The following is a 22248-nucleotide window of genomic DNA, read 5'->3' on the forward strand; positions in this document are numbered from 1 at the left end:
TTGACACTTGTTTATTGACCAGGCTTGACCTCTGGCTTTTAAGTGTCAGTTATAGGTCTTGCCACTTCCTGATCATAAAGCTTACTACAAAGCAAGTCACCAACACGGTGCAGTACCGATGTAAAGACAGACGTGCAGACAGTGGGGAAGAGCGCCCAGAGAGAAACCCTCGCGTGTGGCGGGAATGGCTCTCATTAAGGGCGCTAGGACGTGAAACAGGGAAAGGACAGTCTCTTCAACGAATGGTGCTGGGAAACTGGGCGCCCACAAGCAGAAGGAGAAAGTGGAACCTTTATACCCTTGAGTAAAAAATTAACTCACAATGGATCAAAGACCTAAGAGCAAAAACTATAAAACTCTTCGAATAAATCATGGGGGAAAGCTTAATCATGCAGAATTTGGCAGTCATTTCTTAGATGACACTGAAAACGCAACAAAAACGAAAACATAAATTGGATTTTATCAGAATAACGCCTGTGTGCCACAGAATGGGAGAAAACGTTTCTACAAATCCTGTATCTGCTAAGAGATTAGCATCCAGAATATGTAAACAAAACTCCCACAGTTCAGCAACAGCCAAAAAAAAAAAAAAAAAGGTGAAGCAATGGGCAGAGAACTTGAATAGACATTTCCCCAGAGAAGCGTTGCAGGTGGCCAGCAAGCACCTGAAAAGATGCTCCACGTGCCTGCTCATTCGGGGACAAGTACGTTAAAACCCCGGTGACTCAGCACATCCCTTACGATGGCAAGAATGAAGAAATGGGAACCTCAGCGCTGCCGGTAGGAAGGTCCCCTGGAGCAGCCCCTGGGAAACGGTACCGTGGTGCCCTCGGAAATTAACTGCGGAATCACCCCTTGACCCAGTGATTTCCCTTCCCTTCCAGAAGAATTGAAAGCAGGAGCTTTTACACCAGTATTCAGAGCAGCGTTATTCACAAAACCAGAAGGGGGAAGTAACTCAAGTGTCCGCGGACAGATGAACGGAGAAACAGAATGTGGTGTACACACACAGGAATATCAAGCAGTCTTAAAAAAATAAATTCTGGCACACACTAACCCGTGGATGGGCCTCGAGGGTTTTATGCTACGTGCAATGAGGCAGCCACAAAGGACAGATACAGGAGTTGCTTAGGGCAGTTAACGTCCTGGAGACAGAAGCAAGGTGGCTGTCGGGCAGGGGGAGGGTCCAGGGGAGGGGATGGGGGTTGGGAGGGTCTGGGGGGCTGAAGGAGGGGCTCGGGGGTGGAGGTTTCCGTTGAGGAAGATGAGAATTCTGGGGCTGGTTCTGGATGGTGAGGGCGGCACAGCAGGGCAGATGTCCTTAATGCCCCTGTGCACTTGGAAACAGTCGAGACCCTCAGCTTTATGTAGATTTACCACAATAAAAAGTCCTGTGTAATGTGATATCTCCCTTAGCTCTGATTTGGTGGATAGTCTTAGTCTCTTAGTGCAGTGACTTTGTTAAAAGTTCTCGTGTAGCGTGGCTCCAGACTCTTGAAGTTCCTTGACAATAACAAGGACAAAGTAAATCACCTCTGTTCAGCTAAGATGTTAGGAATTTGGGGGGCACAGTTTTGATGAATAAACTGTGTAAGGAGGCTTTTCGGCAAAGGCTGATTTGAACTGTGTGAGGGGAACTACTTTTCTAAATCAAACAGTATTCGTGTGCTTAGCATCTGGCACATGCATATAGGTCCTTTTATTAAATATATGTGACTATAGTAGTCAATTGATCGTAACCTTCTATTGCAATAAACAGAATTTTTTACTCTCTTTCAAAATGACTTTTGAATAAAACATAATTCTCCCCAGAATAATGAGCATATTCAGTCTTTGACATAAAATTTTGCAGACATTTTTCACATGGGTGACCTTATTAACGTAGTTTGGGGAATTACCTTGGGCTTTTAAAAGGCATTTATAGGGGCTCCTGGGTGGCTCAGTCATTAAGCGTCTGCCTTCGGCTCAGGTCATGGGTCCTGGGATCGAGCCCCGTATCGGGCTCCCTGCTCCACGGGAAGCCTGCTTCTCCCTCTCCCACTCCCCCTGCTTGTGTTCCCTCTCTCGCTGTGTCTCTCTCTGTCAAATAAATAAATTAAATCTTAAATAAATAAATAAAACAATAAATAAATAAATAAAAGGCATTTATATTCCTAAGCTGAATAGGGTTTTGAGAGGTGTAGTGGAAGCTTTGGAAGATACAAAGATGCATCCCGTGTGAAGCCTGCCCTCAGGGAGCTTGCAGTATTAAAAAGTATATGGACACATTATTGATAATTAGCTTTTCTATAAATTGGAAAGTGATGAAGGTCCCCAAAAGAGGTGGTAAGAGTTGGAGATGGACTGTCTGGGAAGGGGAGAGAGTGAGCTTTTTCATTCAGGAGGAGCATCTGCAACCTGAGAAGTCTTCCCAGAGAGGAGAAGCAAGCCAGGGGCTGTCAGCCAGGCGGCAGGCAAGTGTGGGAAGGAGCCGGGACGGGAGAGCGTGCGGTGCACAAACATAGGACAAGCCGGGTGTCTGCGCAGCCGCCCCGGGTGCAGAGAGAGCTGAGTGCGGGCCGAGCAAGAGGAATCGCTTTAAGGAGATGAGATCTCAGCAGACGCTGGGGATGTGCCTCTGCCTCTTGGTCCGTGGCTGCTGCCGTGCCCTGTGGGTAATTAGGTCCAGTGAAATCTCAGAGGAATATGTGGAGCAGTAAGTGAGGGGGAGCTGTGTGGGTTTATTAGAACGAAGCACCTGTACGCCAGCACAATCCGTTACTTTGATACTGTTGAGAGAGAGAATAATGAACAATGTTATATTCTGCTTTTATGTACTTTACACTGGCAATAACATTTTCTCCTATTTAGCACAACCCTGCAAGGTTTATGTAGCATCGTGGGCATGAGCCACACCTGTGGGAATTTGAAATCCCAGGTTAGGTTGATCTTCGTCTGCACAGAGCTGGGCTGGTAGCTGGCCCTGGATCCCGGAAACAGGACTGGTCTGGTCTGGCAATGTCACTGTGTTGCTCTCGGTTCTCTGCTCCTGGTGAGGACACTGCTTCCTGGACAGGTGCTCCTGGAAGACTAGGAGCCCATATTTACCTCGTCCTCTATGCATAGGTGCAACCATCAGTTTTGGATGGAAGTTCTGAGTCTTCTGTGGAAGCCTTGCAAACACTTACTTGATGAATGTTATTGCTGTGCCGGATCCAGATCTAAAAGCATTGCTGTCACCTCAGCCTACTGGCTGAAGGCAGAACACCTGAGGCTATGATGGACCTCAGAGACGTACAGATAAATCCTCTTTTTCCTTCTGGAAGGTCCTGCTAATGGTTACCTGCCCTCTGGCTGGGACGAAGTAAGTCGCTTCTCAGGATTTCTCAAACACAGTTCATCAGTAGTGCAAAATGGCTTTTACTGGCCTTACAGGGTTATTGATCTTTGATTTCACCAATTTTAATCAACTGCAGGAATGCCATATAGAAAGGAAACCTTCACTCAATGCCAAACTTAATTTTTTTTTCCTGCCAGCTGTGCTGTGTGGCTAAATTTCCAACATGGCCAAATTTAAGATGTGGCCCGTTCTGTTCCCAGCTGCCATCTGAATCCCTTTGTGCCAATTTGCTTATTTAAATATCGAGATAGAGCATCTTATCCAGCTGTTCGTGGCAAAAATAATGACTTCTAGTTAGGGCCTTATTCAAGAAAAAACTGGTTAAGTCCCTGAGTGAGGTGATGCAGAAGTGACCCGGGCACGTTAAATCACGGGGCCTGTGTGCAGCAAGCAGTTGTCTGCAGGGAGGGAACAGCAACACGGACGCGGGACCGGCATGTGGGAGTGACGTGCGTTGGCCCAGGAGCGGGGTTCTGCAGAGCGGAGTGGGGAGCGCAACAAGACAGTCACGCTTTGTCGCAGGGAGGCTTTCTGAACGAGACGACGGGAAAGGCTGCTCCCTGAGGAGCCGCAGTGGCAGAACAGCAAGTTGGGTCCACGGTAGATGAGCTGCATGGCAGGCACTAGAATGAGCTCCATGCACACTTAGGCTGACAGCGTATTTGTGAAATACTAGGTGCCAATGTAAAGGAAAGTTTTGATGAATGTGCATAAAACATTAACTGTAGTGATAAAAATAAAACAGATACTATGTCATGTCTTTGCATCAAGTGTGAGAGTGAATGCTATCAGCTATATTTAAAATTCATGCCGATTTTAGGGCACATGTGGAAACACAGGTAAATAGGCAAGGGGGATGAAGTGCTCGATGCGAGGAAGAGTCATAAGCCATCCTGTAGAAAAGTCGTTCATCATTAAGGCACACTCAGGGCTATCAGCAGCATATTTTAAAAATCACACTACGCATGGGGATTAAAGTGACCCGGCTTTGATAACTCTGCTCACTGTGCCCTCCACTCCTGAGGCCACATGGGAAGGCAGTGGGTGAAACAAGGGGAGCAGGTCTTCACGGAAACCTCCTCTGTGAGGGCAGTGCGGGGGGGCTGACAGCCAGGCGGGCTAACGTTCACGCCGGCGTGCCGTGCCCTGGGCCTCACGCTGAGCTCTTACCACCTTCTCAGGTGACCTTCCTCACGACACTAGGACGCAGGTAGGAAAACTAAGGCCCAGAGGGGTTAATCCTGGCCAGGGACCAGAAGAGAGTCCTGTGTGGTCCGCGCATCCCCACCCCCACTGTCAGCCCGCCCTCGTGGGGGGCACACTGGTGAAGCCCACGTGGACGCACGAGGAAGCCCCTGCTGAGCCCGTGAAAATGGTGAGAAGCGAGGCAGTATGTGCACCGTGATGGTTCACAGTGTATAAAGGTGCTTAGTAGAAGGCAATGCGTGAACCATCGGGATGGTTGTATTCTGGGGCGGTGTTCTAGATGACTGTCAGTAATGTGTTTGGCTTCCACATACATTAAAGGAAAAGTACACGGTATTTACTAAAATGTATTTTCTAGCACACACCTAATTTTTGTTGCAATGTCTGTTCTTACTTAGAGCATGAGCCCTGTGGGCTGTGGCGGTTTGCATCCCTCTTCGGTTTTTCTGAGAGCCCGTGGCATCAATTGGATGGTTAATCCCTCCCGCTCTGTGTCCGTGCAGGTGGCGCTGGTGTTCCCCAACAATGACCCTGCTGCCTCGATGGTGGCCTTCTACGGCTGCCTACTGGCCGAAGTTGTCCCTGTGCCCATTGAAGTCCCGCTCACGAGAAAGGTAAAGAGCGTGTTATTACGTTCGGGCCTGTCACCCTGGGGGAGTGTCAGGCTCAGCTGCAGTGGAACGTTCTGTTTTGAGGTCAGAATGCGTGGGTGGCTGTTTTTTAAATGGCTTTTCATCTCAGCAGGATGTGGATGGAGAAGCACAGAGATGTTTTTGTTGTTTCTGAGGCTCTGTGCGGGTTTTCATCAGCTGTGTCAGTAGAGGGAACAGTCCCTGGCAAGCCCAACTCGCGGCAGGATTTAGCATGGGCAGCTTCTCGGAGGTGGAGCTTCTGGGCGATGGTGACAGAGCGCTGATGCGGGCCGTGCAAGACGGTGGTGCAGGAAGATGCGGAGCTCACCTCTTCCCCCAGTCACTCCACATCTACAGCTACATATGAAAAACTCCCTCTAAAAAAAGACCCAAGAGCTAGCTGATCAGCTCCTTCATGTAAAATGAGGGAGGTAGGAGAGGCAGAGATGCTGTCTCACCAAACGTCCCACCCCTGCACTGTGACCCACACGTGGGAGGGATCTCACAAATTTGGAGCACTCTCCTAAAGTGAGGGGTTCATGCCGAAGTCAGACGTTCCAATCCCTGGAGGCTGCACCAGGGAGATGAGCCCCCAAAACACCTGCCTTTGGAAACGTTGGGGCTTGTGTCCAGCACACACATGGAGCTCACATTCAACTCACTTGTCCCAGGGCCCTGTGCAGAAGGAGTGGTTTGAGAAGTGATCACACTATGTATGAAGAAGATCCATTTGCTAATCTTAGAGCATAAGCCAGGGGGACAGGGTTGGGACTGTGTCTGGGGACGGCACAGACCCGCACCGTTGTTGCCTCTGCTTCTCGCTTGATACTGCCCTAAAGCCAGTGGGTGAGCTGCAGCGCCAGCACCGTCCCGCGGCCTTGCCAAAGCTGGCAGGTGCACACCCGGCTCGGGGGGCTTGCATACCTGGGCCCCCCAGGACTGTATCACCTGGACAGAGAGTTCCTGACAGACAGCCACCCCAGGGCACTACACAGCACAGTGACGCATGTGCTCAGTCTGTCTGTGATAAAGGGCTATTTACTTGTCCTGGGGCTGCAGCCTGAGGCGCCATTTTCAGGTTTGCCACAGATTTGGAGACTACAGAGGGACTCTCAGGGAACACAGATAGGGGGACAACTTCACACTCTCCCTTGACCGTGCTACAGCTCATTGGCATCTCCAAGAAAGGAGCTGCACATGCATTTGGAGCCCTGATTTTTGCAACTATAGCTTGGGAGACCCCTCCAGACGTCCTGCTCTGGAGGCCAGCAGGGTTTGTGAGTGTGGTCCCACAGAACTGTATATATTTGCATACATTAGAAGCTGCTGCCTGAGAGCCTGGCTTCCAGTCAGCCTGAAATTGGGTGCTCAACAGGATTCCTCCCTTTGGAACATGGACAGGTCTTGGCACAGCCTCAGCAATGGGAACATACCAGGAATAAATCTGGCTGCTTAGACAATCAGAAAAGTTCAAGAGACATCCAAGGGCAAGGGTGCATGAGAAGATTCATCGCTTGCACAGGCCACTCCTTCCAGACTGGGAGAGGTGGCTGCTGCACTTAATACGGAGAGTCAAACAAAACGAAGACACAGAGGACTTTGTTCCAGAAAAAAGAACAAGATAAAACCTTAATGAAATGGAGCTAAGTAATTTACCTGATAAGTAGTTCAAAGTCATGGTCATAAAGACACTCACTGAACTCCAGAGAACGGATGAACACAGTGAGAACTTCAACAACGAGATGGCAAACAGAAGGGAATACCAGACAGAAGTCACAGAACTTAAGAATAACATAACTGAAATGAAGAATGCCCTGGAAAGTTCCCATAGATGAAGCAGAAGAAAGCATCAGCTCTCAAGAAGACAGGACAGTATACCTCACACAGAGCAGCAAAAAGAAACAAAAACAATTTATTTTAAGTTAAGATAGCTTGAGGAACAACATCAAGTGGAACAGCGTTCACATTAGGGAGTCTCAGAAGGAGGGGAAAGAGAGAAAGGGGCAGAAAATGTAATTGAAGAAATAATAGCAGAGACATCCCTAACTTAGGGAAAGAAACAGATATCCGGGTCCAGGGAGCCTGGAGAGCTGACAGTAAGATGAATCCAAAAAATTCACAGCAAGACACATTATAATTAAAGTGTCAAACATTAATGAGAGAATCATAAAAACAGCAGGAGAAAAACAGTTTGTTACATACAAGGAAACTACTAAGACTCTCAACAGATTTTTCAGCAGAAACCTTGCGGGCCAGAAGAGAGCAGCAGGATACATTCAAAGTCCTGAAAAGAAAACCTACAACCAAGGCTACTCTGCCCAGCAAGGCTGTCAATCAGAATTGAAGGAGGATGGTTTTCCAGACAAGCAAAACCTGAAGGAGTTCGTCACCACTAAACAGGCCCTATGAAAAATGTTAAGGAACTTCTTTAAGCTGAAGAGAGAGGGCATTGATTAGTAACAAGGAAATAAATGAGAGTATAAATCTTACTGGTAAAGGTCAATGTAGAGTAAAGGTAATGGATTAATTACTTAATAAAACTAAAACTAGAATGAAGGTTAAAAAGACAAAAGTAGTAAAAATCATGAAAACCACAATACTTAGTTAAGGGATACACAAAGTAAAAAGATGTAAGTGTAATATCAAAACATTAAATATGGGGAGGGCAGGTAAACTCAAGTATGTTCAAACTTAAGTTGCTATCAAATTAAAATAGACTGAGACACACACACACACACACACACACACACACACACACAATTAAATATATGCGTGCGTGTGTATATAGGCTGTTGTATGTGAACCTTATGGTGACCAAAAAGTGAACACCCCCAGTAGAGACACAAAATATAAAGGGAAAGGAGTCTAAGTGTAACAGTAAAGGAAGTCATCACATCACAAAGGACAAAGAGAGGCCCAACTGAAAAAAGCCAGAAAACAATTAACAAAATGGCAATAAGTATCTACTTATCAATACTTAATTCAAATGTAGAAGGACTAACTTCTCTAACCAAGAGACCAAGAGTGAGTCAATGGGAAAAAAACAAGAGCAATCTATATGCTGCCTCCAAGAGGCTCACTTTAGATGTAAGAACACACAGAGGCTGAAAGTGAAGGGATGTAGAGAGATTCTGTGGAAGTGGAAATGAGAAGAAAGAGGAATAGCTGTAGTTACATCAGACAAAATAGACTTTACAACAAAGACTGTTAATAAGAGACAAAGAAGGGGATTACATAATGATAAAGGGATCAGTCCACAAAGAAGACATAACGTTTGTAAAAACATTTATGTACCCAGCATAGGAGCACCTAAATATATAAAGCAAATATTAATAGACCTAAAGAGAGAAATGCAATACAGCAGTAGTAGGGGACTTTGATACCCCACTTACACCAATGGACTTAATTTATGTAGAACATTCCATCCGTAAGCAACAGAATATGCATTCTTCTCAAGGGCATTTGGAATGTCCTCCAGGATAGATCACATGTGAGGCCACAAAGCAAGTCTCAGTAAATTTAAGAAGAGTGAAATCATATCAAGCATCTTTTCTGACCCACAGCAGTATGAAACTAGAAATCCATTACATGAAGAAAACTGGAAAATTCACAAATATGTGGAGATTAAACGACATGCTACTGAACAACCAGTGAGTCAGTGAGGAAATTAAAGAAAAAGGAAAAAAACAGCTTGAGATCAATTTAAACAAAAACAGAACATATAAAATCTAAATTCAGCAGAAGTGGTTCTAAGGAAGGTCACAGTGATACAGGCCTATGTTAGTCCATGATAAAAATCTCTGATAATCTAATTTTAAACCTCAAGGAAAAAGAGCAAATGAAGCCCAGAGTTAGTAGAAGGAAGGAACAAAGATCATTGTGGGAATAAATGAAATAGATACTATAAAGAATATAGGGGGGAAAAATTAATGACACTAAGAAGTTGGTTCTTTCAAAAGATAAACAAGATTGATCCACCTATAGCTGGACTCAGCCAGAAAACAAGAGAACAGGAGTCAAATATAATCAGAAATGAAACAGAAGTTATAGCCGACACCACAGAAAGACAAAGGGTTATAAGAGACTACTATGAACAACTATATGCCAACAAATTGAACCCTAGTCCCTATATACATTCACTTTCCAAGGCTGAATCATGAAGAAGTAGAATATCTGAATACCGGTTAGTAGTGAGGAGATTGACTCTGATCAGAAACCTCCAGCAAACAGGAGTCCAGGACAAGATGTCTTCCCTGTGAATTCCACCAAACATTCAGACAGATTTAATACCTCCCCTTCTCCATCTCTTCCAAAACACTGAGAGGAAGGGAAGCTTCCAAACTCATCTTACAGGGCAGCATTACCCTGATACCAATACCAGACAAGAATGCCATAAGTAAATTACAGGCCAATATCCCTGATGAGCATAGATGCAAAAACCCTCAACAAAATATTAGCAGAGTTCAATAATACATTAAAAGGATCATATTCCATTATTTAGTGGAATATATTTCAGGAATGCATGGATGGGCCAACACTCACAAATCAGTCAATGTGATACACTACATCAACAAAATGAAGGTTAGTCATATGATCATAGATGCAGAAAAAGCATTGGCAACTTTCAAATTTTTTTTTATGTTTTTATTTAAATTCCGGCTAGTTAACATGCAGTTATATTACTTTCAGGTGTACAATGTAGTGATTCAACAGTTCCATACAACACCTGGTGCTCATCCCAGCAAGTGCGCTCCTTCATCCCCATCCCCGTCTCAACTGTACCCCCAGCCCCCTCCACTCTGGTGACCATCAGTTTGTTCTCTAGAGTTGAAAGAGTCCATTTCTTGGTTTGCCTCTTACCCCCATTTGGTCATTTGTTTCTTAAATTCCACATATGATTGAAATCAGATGGTATTTGTCTTTCTCTGACTTATTTCACTTAGCATAATACTCTCTAGCTCCATCCATGTCATAGCAAATGACAAGATTTCATTCTTTTTGATGGCTGAGTAATATTCCATTGTATATATACACCATGTCTTATTTATCCATTCATCATTTGATGGATACCTGGGCTGTTTTCATAATTTGGCTTTTGCAGATGATGCTGCTTTAAACATCAGTGTGCATGTATCCCTTTAAATTAGCATTTTTGTATTCTTTGGGTAAATATCTACTAGTGCAATTGCTGGATGGTAGGGTAGCTCTATTTTTAATTTTTGGAGGAACCTCCACACTGTTTTCCAGTGTGGCTGCACCACTTTGCATTCCTACTCATAGTACAAGAGGGTTTCCCTTTCTCCACATCCTTGCCAACACTTGTTGTTTCTTGTGTATTTTATTTTAGCCGTTCAGACAAGTGTGAAGTGATATCTCATTATAGTTTTGATTTGCATTTCCCTGATGATAAGTGATGTTGAGCATCTTTTCATGTGTCTATTGGCCATATGTGTGTCTTCCTCAGAGAAATGTCTATTTGTCAACATTCGTTTTTGATTAAAAAAAAAAACTTAGCAGAGTGAGCCTAGAGGGAATATACTTCAAAATAATAAAGGCCATATAGGACAAGCCTACAGCTAACCTTTTACTCATTTGTGAAAAGCTGAAAATTTTTCTTCTTGTCACTTCTCTTCAACATAGTATTGGAAGTCCTAGCCAGAGCATTAAGGCAAGAAAAAGATGTAGGGACACCTGGATGGCTCAGTTGTTAAGTGTCTGCCTTCGGCCCAAGTCACGGTCCCAGAATCCTGGGATCGAGCCCCGCATCAGGCTCTCTGCTCAGCAGGAAGCCTGCTTCTCCCTTTCCCACTCCTGCTTGTGTTTCCTCTCTCGCTGTGTCTCTCTGTGTCAAATAAATAAATAAAATCTTGAAAAAAAAGATGTAAATGGCATCCAAATTGTTAAGGAAGAGGTAAAACTATATTTGAGGATGATATTTTATATTTAGAAAACCCTAAAGCCTCTACAAAAAACTATTCAAATTATTCAGTGAATTGAGTAAAGTTGTAGGGCAAAAAGTAAACATATAAAATTGATTGCATTTCTATACAATAACAATGAACAATCAGAGAAATTAAGAAAACAATCCCATTAATACTTATATCCAAAAAAGAAATAAAATAAAATACCTAGGAATAAATTTAACTAAAGAGATGAAAGACCTATACTCTGAAAATCATAAGACATTGATGAAAGAAATTGACAAAGACACAACTAAATGGAAAGATATTCCATGCTTATGGATTGGGAGAAATAATGTTGTTAAAATGTCCATATTACCCAAAGCAATCTATAGATTCAGTGCAATCCCTATTAAAATTCCAAGGGCACTGTTCACAGAAATAAAGCAAACATTCCAAAAATTTATATGGAACCACAGAAGACCCCAAGTAGCCAAGGCAATGTTGAGTAAGAAGAACAAAGCTGGGGACACCTGGCTCCCTGGTTTCAAACTACATTACATATAGTAATTAAAACAGTGTGGTATTGTCATAAAACAGACACACAGATGAGTAGAATATAATAGCCCAGAAATAAACGTACACATATATTGCCAATTAATTTAGGACAAAAGATCCAAGAATACACAATGGGAAAAGAACAGTCTCTTTAATAAATGATATTGGGGAAATTGGACAGCCACATGCAAAAGAATGAAACCAGACCCCTATCTTACCCAGAACACAAAAATTAACTCAAAATGGATTAAAGACTTGAATGTAAGACCTGAAACTGTAAGCTCCTAGAAGAAAACATAGGCTCCAAGTAAGCTCCTTGACGTCAGTCTTGGTGATGATCTTTTGGATCTGACGCCAAAGGCAAAGGCAACAGAAGCAAAAACAAACACGTGGGACGACATCAAACTAAAAAGCTTCTGCACAGCAAAGAAAACCGTCACCACAATGAAAAGGCAAGATTCCATTCCTACTGAATGGGAGAAGATGCTTGCAAACTGTGTATCTGATAAGGGATAATATCCAAAATATATGTAAAATTCATACCACTCAATAGCAAAAGATACAATCCAATTAAAAAATAGGTAAAATATCTGAATAGACATTTTTCCAAAGGAGACACACAGATGACCAATAGGTACAAAGATGCTCAACATCACTAATCATCATGGAAATGTAAATTAAAATCACAGTGAGGGGGCGCCTGGGTGGCTCACTCAGTTAAGCATCTGCCTTGGGCTCAGGTCATGATCCCAGGGTCCTGGGATCAAGCACCATATCGGACTCCCTGCTCCGCGGGAAGCCTGCTTCTCCCTCTCCCTCTGCCTGCCGTTCCCCCTGCTTGTGCTCACTCTCTCTCTCTCTCTCTCTCTCTCTGTCAAATAAATAAATAAAACCTTTATAAAAAAAACCACAATGAGCTATCACTTCATACCTTTTAAAATGGCTAATATTAAAAAGACAAGAAATAGCAAGAATTAGCAAGGATGCAGAGAAGAGGGAACCCTTGTGCACCGTTGGTGGGAACGCAAACTGGTGCAGCCACTGTGGAAAACAGTATGAAGTTTCCTCAAAAAATTAAAAATAGAACTACCATACAATCCAGCAATTGATTACACTAGGTATTTTTCTAAACAAAATAGAAAACACTAATTCAAACAAATATATACACCTCTATGTTCATTGCAGTATTATTTACAATAGTCAAGATATGGAAACAACCTAAATGTCCATCAGTGGATGAATGGAAAAAGAAAAGATAGTGTATACATACATTACTCAGCCATAAAAAAGAATGAAACCTTGCCATTTGCAGTGACATGGAGGGACCTTGATATGCTAAGTGAAGTAAGTCAGAGAAAGACAAACACCATATGATTTCTCTTAAATATGGGATCTAAAAAACAAAACAAGGGGCGCCTGGGTGGCTCAGTTGGTTAAGCGACTGCCTTCAGCTCAGGTCATGATCCTGGAGTCCTGGGATCGAGTCCCACATCGGGCTCCCTGCTCAGCAGGGAGTCTGCTTCTCCCTCTGACCCTCTTCCCTCTCATGCTCTCTATCTCTCGTTCTCTCTCTCTCAAATAGATAAATAAAATCTTAAAAAAAAAATAAAACAAATGAACAAACAAAACTCACAGAGAACAGATTGGTGGTTGCCAATGGTGGTGGTTGTGGGGTGGATGAAATGGCTGATGAAGATGGACATGTACAGACTACCAGTTATAAATAGAATAAAAAGTCAGGGGGATGTAATGTATAGCATGGTGACCATATACAGTGATAGTGTAGTGCACATTTGAAAGTTGCCAAGAGAGTAAATCTTTAAAGTTCTTAACTTTTCTTGTGTAGTGATAATTTTGCAGTATGTACAAATATTGAATCATTGTTTTACATTTGAAATTAATAGAATGTTTTATGTTTTTTACCTTAATTTAAAAAAAACACTGAGCTTAGTAATCTGTCATTAACTGTGTTTGAATATCTCGTTCTTCAGTGTTACGCTAGAAATCTGGATAAATGATAGATTTTTTAAATTTTTATTTCAGAGGGTGTTGGTTGTTGCTTATGTTTTGGTGTTTGGACATTATGGAGTCCCTTGTTCACCTATGATTTGCCAGATGTAATTCTAAATCTTGCTGTTATAATGTAGTCAAGTATTAGAAACATGTTGTACATATTCCACATATCAGTGTTTTTTCGTCCACATGAATGACGTTCCATAGTGAAGCAAAGCTACAGAAACTTCAGGAAGAGACAAGGGGAGGAGACTACTAGGGTAGACATTGATGGTCCCTGAAGAAAATGGTCTGATGTCATCCAAGGAGGTGGAGCTGACGGCCACGAGGTGTGGTCCCCTTGGTCACTGGTTATGTTCTGTATTATGCCCTTGGACTCTGCACTGGATTGATCTAGCCTTCATTCGGCACATTGTCATGCACAGACTCTGTGGGATGATGCTCCTAGCTCCAAAACATCATGGTTTACATGTGCCCAGGCTCAGAATTTCTGGAGAATTTTCCAGCTGTCTTTGTGGCTACTCTGATACTCAGTGGGGTCATTCACCTTCCAGTGCCTCGGGGATGCCTCCAGGCCTGTTAAGGGTGCATGTGTACATTTCAAACTCTGCTTCTTGGAATGGAAGGAGAGAATGTGGGGTTCCCTTAGAAAATGAAGGGGGATGGTTGCCGTTTTGGTTTCCTGGTTACAAAACTCGGGAGTTGCATACTTGACCTCTCGGGCACACGTCAGTGTCAGGCAGGGCAGCTGGTGACCCTGGAAGTCAGGGGCATCCTGCAACCCCTGACCTCAGAGCCTTCTCCAGTGGCCCGATTCCTGCAAGTGTTTTCTGCCAGCACTCCAGGTGTGTGGTAGACACCCCACAAAGTCTTCCTCAAGACCTGAGTCCTGTGATCTTCACGATTGAGAAATGCGGAGGGGTTTGGGGATTGAACGGATATAGCCACGTTCTCCTAGGTGACTCCTTGGTGCCATGGCTAATTCTACGACAGTTAACCTGAAAACCACCTCGGGGACATACAGTGCTCCTCTTCTCTTGATGTTAAATTCAGTGGGTTGAGATCCATGGAAATGCAAAGCGCTGGTGACCTTAATTCAGGGCTCAACGCCCTCTGAGGTCTGTAGTCAGTAGCATCAAAGTGATAATCTGGAAGTCTGTAGCCAGGAGACCATTTGAGCAGGGAGGCACATGCCTCTGCTCTTTCTGCCACTGGACAACCTTGGCACATCATTTCAAACACCACTGATACAAACATGCAAAAAATCCATCCTCTGCTCTTTCTGCTTCTCGATGCTTTGAAATAACGAGGCTGAGTATCCTTTGACTATTTGAAGGATGTGTAGTCTGTTCATTTTAATTGTAGTGGAAGCCTTTTTAATTGTGTGAGTAGGAAGTTCCTGCAATAATAATCCCTGGGAAGGGAGGTGTTTTGTCATGAGTTGTGCTGACCGTGGCTCAGCCCCCTTTGCTGAGGAGAACCTTTAGCAGCAACTCTGGTAGTTCAGTGAGGGTCCGTGCAGGTGCGTGCACCCGAGAAGGAGCTCCACTGGCCCAGGTGTGAGCAGGGGAGTGGAGTCTCACCTGTGCCTTATTGGTCCTGCTGGGACTTGTCTCAGGCAGCTAGGCTGTGACCTTCCAGGTGGCGTGCTCTGCAACCCACGCTAGACCCTCGGATTATCATCCTGCACCATGGAACCTGAAGATCCTTCTCAGAAGAAAATGCTGAGGTCCTTCTCTCCACCAGACCATTTCCTTGTGGAAAACAGAACCAGGAGATGACTTTGTCTTCCTGAAGCCAGAAGCTGAGCATCATTCCTCAGGCTCTGTGACTTCAGAACATGACTTTCATGTCTCAGAAAACTTATTTTTAGGGGCGCCTGGGTGGCTCAGTTGGTGAAGCATCTGCCTTCGGCTCAGGTCATGATCTCGGGGTCCTGGGATCGAGCCCCGCATCGGGCTCCCTGCTCAGCAGAGAGCCTGCTTCTCCCTCTCCCTCTGCCCCTCCTTCTGCTGGTGTTCTCTCTCTCTCAAATAAATAAATGAAATCTTAAAAAAAAAAAAGTTTTTTTAAAAACAAAACTTATTTTTAAACAAAAGAATCCTTTGGCGCCGCACAGTTCAGAATGGGGCAAGATGATGGAGTATGTGAACATTTCCTCTATCAGCCGGTTTTGTGCCCACCAGATTTGCCACAAAGGGCCTCATGAGAGCCAGTTTTCCAAATCCTGAATGTCATTCACCGAACTGAACCATTTAGTCTTGTGCGTGTATTTATTCTCCATCCTAGCTCTTGGGGTGGGCGGAGAAAGCTCATCTTTCCATGAGGAGTTGCAGCAGGAGGGACTGGAGTTCCTGGGTGGTTTGGCCAGGGCGTGTGGAGCATCCAGGGGAATTTGCACAGTGCGCCCTGCCGGGTCACAGCAGAGCTGGGACAGCCTGTTGCTGTCGCCCTGCTGAGGCAGCCGAGCTCGAGTAAGGCCAGCTGTCTGGGGGGTACATCGGCCGGCCGGCCAAGAGGCTCCCCCAGCATCTCCCCTGAGCCAACACAGGCTCTGCCACGGGCACGTGAGTCTGACAGGAGAGTGGCAAGGCCATTAGGAAGGGGTCAGAGTGGGCATGTTTGAGGGACCAGGGACAGAATGGCCCGTAGGCCCCAGGCCTGTGCAGAGCCAAAGCATCTGAAGCCTGTGTCCCCAAGACACCTTTGCCCCGTTTCTGCCCTGCTCCACTTCCTGAGAGCCGGTGAACTGCCCTGTCAGCAAAGGACAGAATTGGCCCAACACCAGCTAGTCGTGGGGCCACACATCCAAAGTGTGTTCACAAGAGGGACTTTCTGTGAGCTGTCCTCACGTTTGTGAGAGTCCTTCTTGGGAGCGTGATTGCTCCTTCCTGACTGGGAGCCTGGGACGGAACAGACGGCGGTGGAGGGACGTGTCCACGCCGGTCTGTTGGAGGCTCTGGGGTCATGAGAGAGACCAAGGAGAGACTTCTTACGGGGTGACGTAACTTGGCACCTGTCTGTGTTGCAGGAGGGTTGGAGGTGACGGGCTGAAGTCAGGTGTGGTCTCGCTTTTCTTGAAGAGCCAAAAAGAATCATTCGCAAGACCTTGTGACCAGGGAGGTGGTCACCATCCTGACAGCCCAGCCCTTCAGAGGATGGGCCCTCAACCGAGGAGGGGACATGGTCATCCCAAGGAAAAGGCACACAGGGAGCCCCGTGAGGGCTGGAGTCTACATGCTTTATTCAGAGTCCTCCGGAGGTGGGATGCAGCTTCCCAAAGCCGGGGCAGCTGGAGGTAGCCATTCCCAAGGATTGGGTAGGAGGCTCCATGCAGAGAGAGGACTGGAGGACCACAGCCCCAACACCATGTGGAGGGGGCATCCGCCCGCAGGGTCCAGGCTCCGAGGTCAAGTGTGTGTGGGGTTTCGGGGGTCTCAGTGCTTGAAGGAGCCACACGAGCGACTTGGAGAGCAGGCGCCAGTCTTGCCTCCAGCGATGGGCCGGGGTGGGCAGAACTGTTTCTGCAGAGTGGGCTCGAGCCCTGAGGAGGAATTTAACAGATGGACGGGACAGGAAACCGCTTCCAGCTGAGGGCGGAGCAGGTGTGAGGCCTGGATTGCGGGCTGAACTGTGGCCTTCTGTCGTCACTCTCCTCACCTGCGTCCCAGCTCTTCCTCTGGGCTCCTGTCTTGTGTGCGTGATTACGTCACATTAGAAATCAGGAGCAGATTCTAGAAAGTCAGGGTGCAGGAAAGCCCAGATGGGAGGCGAGCCCTCAGCATGGCCACTGGCCCCGGCAGGTCACGGCTGACAGCCCCGCACTCACTCTCCTGCACCGTTGCCCACATGGCCTGGAGGGAGGCGGTCTCAGCAAGTTCTCGCTCACAAAGGAATGCCTTCCTGCCGCGGAAAGGGGTCTCAGAACCTGTCTCGATGTTTGACAGCATGATACGCAAATTCACATTCGAGTGAATGTTAAAAAACTCTACCTGAAGAAGCAGTGCATGAAGGAAAAGTACCTGAAACGGGTCCATCCGTCCGTCGGGTGCCAGCCCTCTGCATTCCGCTCAGTGCCGCATGTGACATCAGGAGGCTGGTGGTGCACAATTCCACATAAGGATCGTGGCTTTCCCTGTGGGGTGGAACTGTGACGCACTTGAAAGACTATGTCAGTGCTGCAGGGGCCCCTGGGTGGCTCAGTTAAGCTCAGGTCATGATCCCGGGGTCCTGGGATCGAGCCCCGCATCAGGCTCCCTGCTCCACGGGAAGCCTGCTTCTCCCTCTGCCTCTGCCCCCTGCTTGTGTTCCCTCTCTCACTGTGTCTCTCTCTGTCAAATAAATAAAATCTTAAAAAAAAAAAATGTCAGTGCTGCGGACTTTACCTGCTGGAAACACCCCAGGTCATCCCGTGCTTTCCCAGCGGGGCGCATGCCGGCAGAGTGACAGGAAGCCGTGGCTGGTCGGCCAGTGGTTCAGGCCACGTGCTGGGGGACTAAATGAGGGTGGCCTGCTCACCGTGTTGTGATGTCTGGTTGTAGGAATGCCTGCTCTTTCCCGGCTCTTGTTTTCTGAATCAGAGCTGGTGTGACCGGTGGGCATAAAAAAAGCTAGCTGAGCGGATGTGGCCCAGGCAGCTGGACGTGGTCAGCGACCAGACCATGGGGTGGATGGTCCCAGGAGAGCCCCGTCTCACAGGGTCTGCCACATTAGTGCTGGTCATTCAGGGCTTCTGGACTCCATGTTCCGCGAGGGGTGTGGTCCGTCCAGCCCTGTGTCCCCGCTCACAGACGAGGCCTTCTCAGGGTGCAGGGGGGTGGCAGGTCTTCACTGTGTCAATCAGGACTGGGCGTCTAGCTCGCCCAGTCATGTGACATCAAACAGGGCAGGGCCCTGTGCTCTGAGCATCTTTAAAATCAGGCTCCATGTCAAGTAGGAAGATGTTTGCTGGGTGCTTTCTGTTCTCCACGATAATCACGTCCCACGGTCATAGTCTTAGAGCCCTCTCAGGAGACCCGCGGCCTCAGCCACACCCGAGCACTGTGCACGCTCCTCGCTTCCTCCCTTGCAGCAGACCGGGAGACGGAGGCCGAGCTAGCCAGCTACCCTGTTCAGGGTCCCACAGCAGTGAGTGCCGCCTGGGTGCAACCCAGGCTCTGCAGACTCCTGTTCGAACCCCACGTTGCTGGTCATTCGGGGAGGTTCCCTCCGACCCAGAACCCAAGGGCGAGGCCACGTGTTGCCAGGAACGCAGCCATCCTTCCTGGCTTTGTGACTTGTCTCCCTGTCGCCTCCCCCAGGACGCCGGAAGCCAGCAGATTGGGTTCTTGCTCGGAAGCTGCGGAGTCACCGTGGCCTTAACAAGCGACGCTTGCCACAAAGGGCTGCCGAAAAGCCCGACAGGGGAGATCCCACAGTTCAAAGGTATGCCGCCACCCAGAGCCTTGCTGGGGATTCCATGCAGGAAGGTCCTGCGTCTCCTCAGGTCCCAGACACGCTCTTGCACATGCGGCCACCTCCTGTAACACGTGACCCGTCGCCTGCCGTGTGGCCTGTTGTAGCCGGGGGCGTCCGTGCTGCTTACGTGGTCTGAGCCTCGACGGCAGCACTGCAGGTCCCACCTGGCTCGTAGTGCTGTCACACGGGCCACGGGAAGGGGACGGGATGCTGCGGACCGGCGTTCCGGGTCACGCTCCCCTGAGTGGGATTGTTCTTTATTTCCAAGGTTGGCCAAAGCTGCTGTGGTTTGTCACCGAGTCAAAGCATCTCTCCAAGCCCCCTCGAGATTGGTTCCCACACATCAAAGATGCGAACAACGACACCGCGTACATAGAGGTGGGTCACAGGGCTGCACGCGGGCTCCTGACGGGTGGGCAGACTGCATTGGCTGTCCCCTCGGAACCCCCCGCCTGCACGGCGTCCTCTTGTTTCAGTATAAGACGTGCAAGGACGGGAGCGTGCTCGGGGTGACCGTGACCAGGATCGCACTGCTGACCCACTGCCAGGCCCTCACACAGGCGTGTGGCTACACGGAAGGTACGGCCGGGCCCCGACAGGAGACCGCGTCCCTGGGCGGCGGGCGTGGGCCGGAGGAGGGATTGTGTCACGTCCCCACCCCCACAGTAGGAGTAGCGTCCTGTTTGTGTGCGCCTCAGCAGCCGGTGCCTTCTCGTCCTTGCCAGGCCTCCCCCTGCGCAGGGAGGGACAGCTCTGGTGGATCTTCTGCTCAGGACGCCGGTCCTGGTGGGTCAGGCCCACGCCGGTGGCCTCACTTAACCGCATTTACCCTCACAGAGGCCCCGTCTCCCAGTTGCACCACGCCGGGTGAGGGTTCCCCCCGTGAAGTCAGGGGACACCGCTCAGGCTGTCACAGTTGATTCCATGAGAATTCATCCCTGAGTGCATGTTAGGGTCTTTTTGGGATCTTAGAAAAAAAGAAAAAAAGCCCATGTTCAGCCCTCCCTAGCACCTCAGAATCTCTGATGGGGTTTGTGTGAGCTCCCAGGGGTGGGCGACCGCAGTCCCGAGCATGGTTTTCATGATGCACATTCTTTCTCCTGAGCGGACAGAGGTGGGGTCACCAGAAGTAGCCAGAGCTCATAAATGGCAGGGTCCGCACAGATACCCTGCCCTCCCCCCGCCCTCCCCGGCTGGGGCTTCTGTGTTCAGCTCCCTGCCCTGGGGACTGAGTGGCAGCCCCGCAGCTGGTGCATCGCCCTCCTCTGTGGAACAGGTGCTCGTTTCCTCTACTGTTCGCATCCTCTTGCTTTCTCCCCCCATCCTCCTGGTGATCTCCTTTGTAAAAAACAATCTGTTGGTTCCGTAGGAACGTTCTGGTTAATGTTCAGTCCCTGGACTAGTTTCCAAGATGTTTTCCCATCGAGACACATGCCGCTGATCACTACCCCCCTGCTTGCCAGTGCTTTCCGTCTTAATTACGATGCTTCCTGTAACCTCCTGACCATACTCCTTGCCCTGCTTCTCGGAGGTCCAGGGCTGTGGCTTTGATGGGTGTCACAGAGGAAATGCACACTCGCACCTGCACATGCTCCGTACTTCTGAGTGTAACATGCTTGTAGAAAATGGGACAGAGGACATTTCCTTTGAGCGTGGCCTCCTGTCCGCTCTGTGAAGTGAGGCACACGATACCGAAACTGTGGCAAGCCTCGCAAGAAGGAGCACGTAGGACGTAAGCGGAGGGGTTGGTAAATGCCCGGCGCATGGACAAGGTGGTGTTGGGCCGATGCCCACATGGGTGGACAAGTGTGACTCCAGAGGCATAGCTCATGGTGTCACTGGCCCTCAGGTGGCTTTCCATTTTCAGCGCCCGTATCTTCCCCCGTAACACTGGAGCGCTCTTCTGTGCTGCCCTTCCAAATCTTTGGTCTCCTTTGTGACCCCAACCCTGGCCTGAGGCTTCTAGTGATGTTCACCCTGCGTTTGCCGGGAAGAGTTTCCCTTTCCTGGGAGAACCCATGATGGAAATGAAAAGAATCTTAAAAGAGAAAAGGACAAGGTAGGGAGGGGGAGTAAGTCCACGCAAAGGAGGAATGAGGTGCTTTAAGTGAGGTGCGAGGAGCTGTCACTGTGGACATGCGTGTCCGGAGATTACCCAGAAACGTCTCCAGGCAGGTGGCCCGGCGTCTGCCCTACCAGGGCCTCTCCTGCCCCCGAGGTGACGCTGGATTCCCTTGGTCTGTGCGTCTGGTGGGAATACATGTCTTCTGTTTCTGTCTGTGCAGCGGAAACCATAGTGAATGTGCTGGATTTCAAGAAGGATGTCGGGCTCTGGCATGGAATTCTGACCGTAAGTGCAACCCCATGGATGCTGGCTGTGCTGCGTGCCACGGCGGGAATTAGGGTCCGTGTGCAGGGGTTAGCCCCCTCCTCCCGCATGGGGAGAAGGGCCGTCACTGTTAGCAGCCCTCAGCTATCCGAGAATGTGACTCCCAGTGCCCGGTCCCCTCCGCGGGAGTGAGCACGCGGACCCCTCCCGTCCCCCCCACCCCCGCGGGAGTGAGCATGCAGACCCCCCCCAGGCCCCATCCCTCCCACCCTCGCGGGAGTGAGCACGCGGACCCCTCCTGTCCGCCCCCCATGGGAGTGAGCACGCAGACCCCTCCAAGGCCCTGTCCCCCCCACCCCCACGGGAGTGAGCACGCAGACCCCTCCCCAGGGGCTCGCGGGAAACAGCATCTTTCCTCCCCGCTCCTGGCGTTCAGACTGCAGTGATGTTACTCACGTCTTGGGTTCGGGGCACTTTTCCCTTGCGTGTGATTTGGCTGTGATGTGCTTGCTCTTTTTCCTTTCTGTGAGTCTGTGTTTGTGAATATTGTGGAAGGCGGCTCCGTTATGCTGCAGGGGGACCTTCTTACGGGTCTCCCCATGGTGACGGATCTGCTCCTGTGCCCCATCGTTGTTAGTGCTGTCTGATGAGGGAGGACGGTTCGAAGCTGCAGCGGGTCTGTGGACACACAGCCTTGTTATTTAAGACGTGCTCAGCCCTTAGCACATGCACAGTGTGACTGCTCGCGGGCTGGCCGTGCGTGCCCTAGATGAT

The 22248-nt window shown here is 48.3% G+C and overlaps 1 protein-coding gene across 3 annotated transcripts in view; it reads left to right on the top strand.

The window, feature by feature from the left end:
• Positions 1–22248, top strand: part of DIP2C (DIP2 acetate--CoA ligase C (putative)) — a 402614-nt gene that overhangs the window by 281364 nt on the left and 99002 nt on the right. For all 3 annotated transcript variants that reach the window (XR_015768806.1, XM_088025832.1, XM_088025833.1), the window contains 5 exons: positions 5089–5199; positions 18989–19112; positions 19414–19523; positions 19622–19724; positions 21431–21495. Coding sequence is in view for 2 of the 3 variants with exons in the window: in XM_088025832.1 (XP_087881958.1) it covers positions 5089–5199; positions 18989–19112; positions 19414–19523; positions 19622–19724; positions 21431–21495 (513 nt within the window). In the remaining variant the exon portion in view is untranslated. The remainder of the gene's footprint in view (positions 1–5088; positions 5200–18988; positions 19113–19413; positions 19524–19621; positions 19725–21430; positions 21496–22248) is intronic.

This window comes from Eumetopias jubatus, unplaced genomic scaffold (genome assembly GCF_037043125.1).
Source record: "Eumetopias jubatus isolate StellerSeaLion01/CBP00866 unplaced genomic scaffold, mEumJub1_p1.0 scaffold_8, whole genome shotgun sequence".
Taxonomy (NCBI): domain Eukaryota; kingdom Metazoa; phylum Chordata; class Mammalia; order Carnivora; family Otariidae; genus Eumetopias; species Eumetopias jubatus.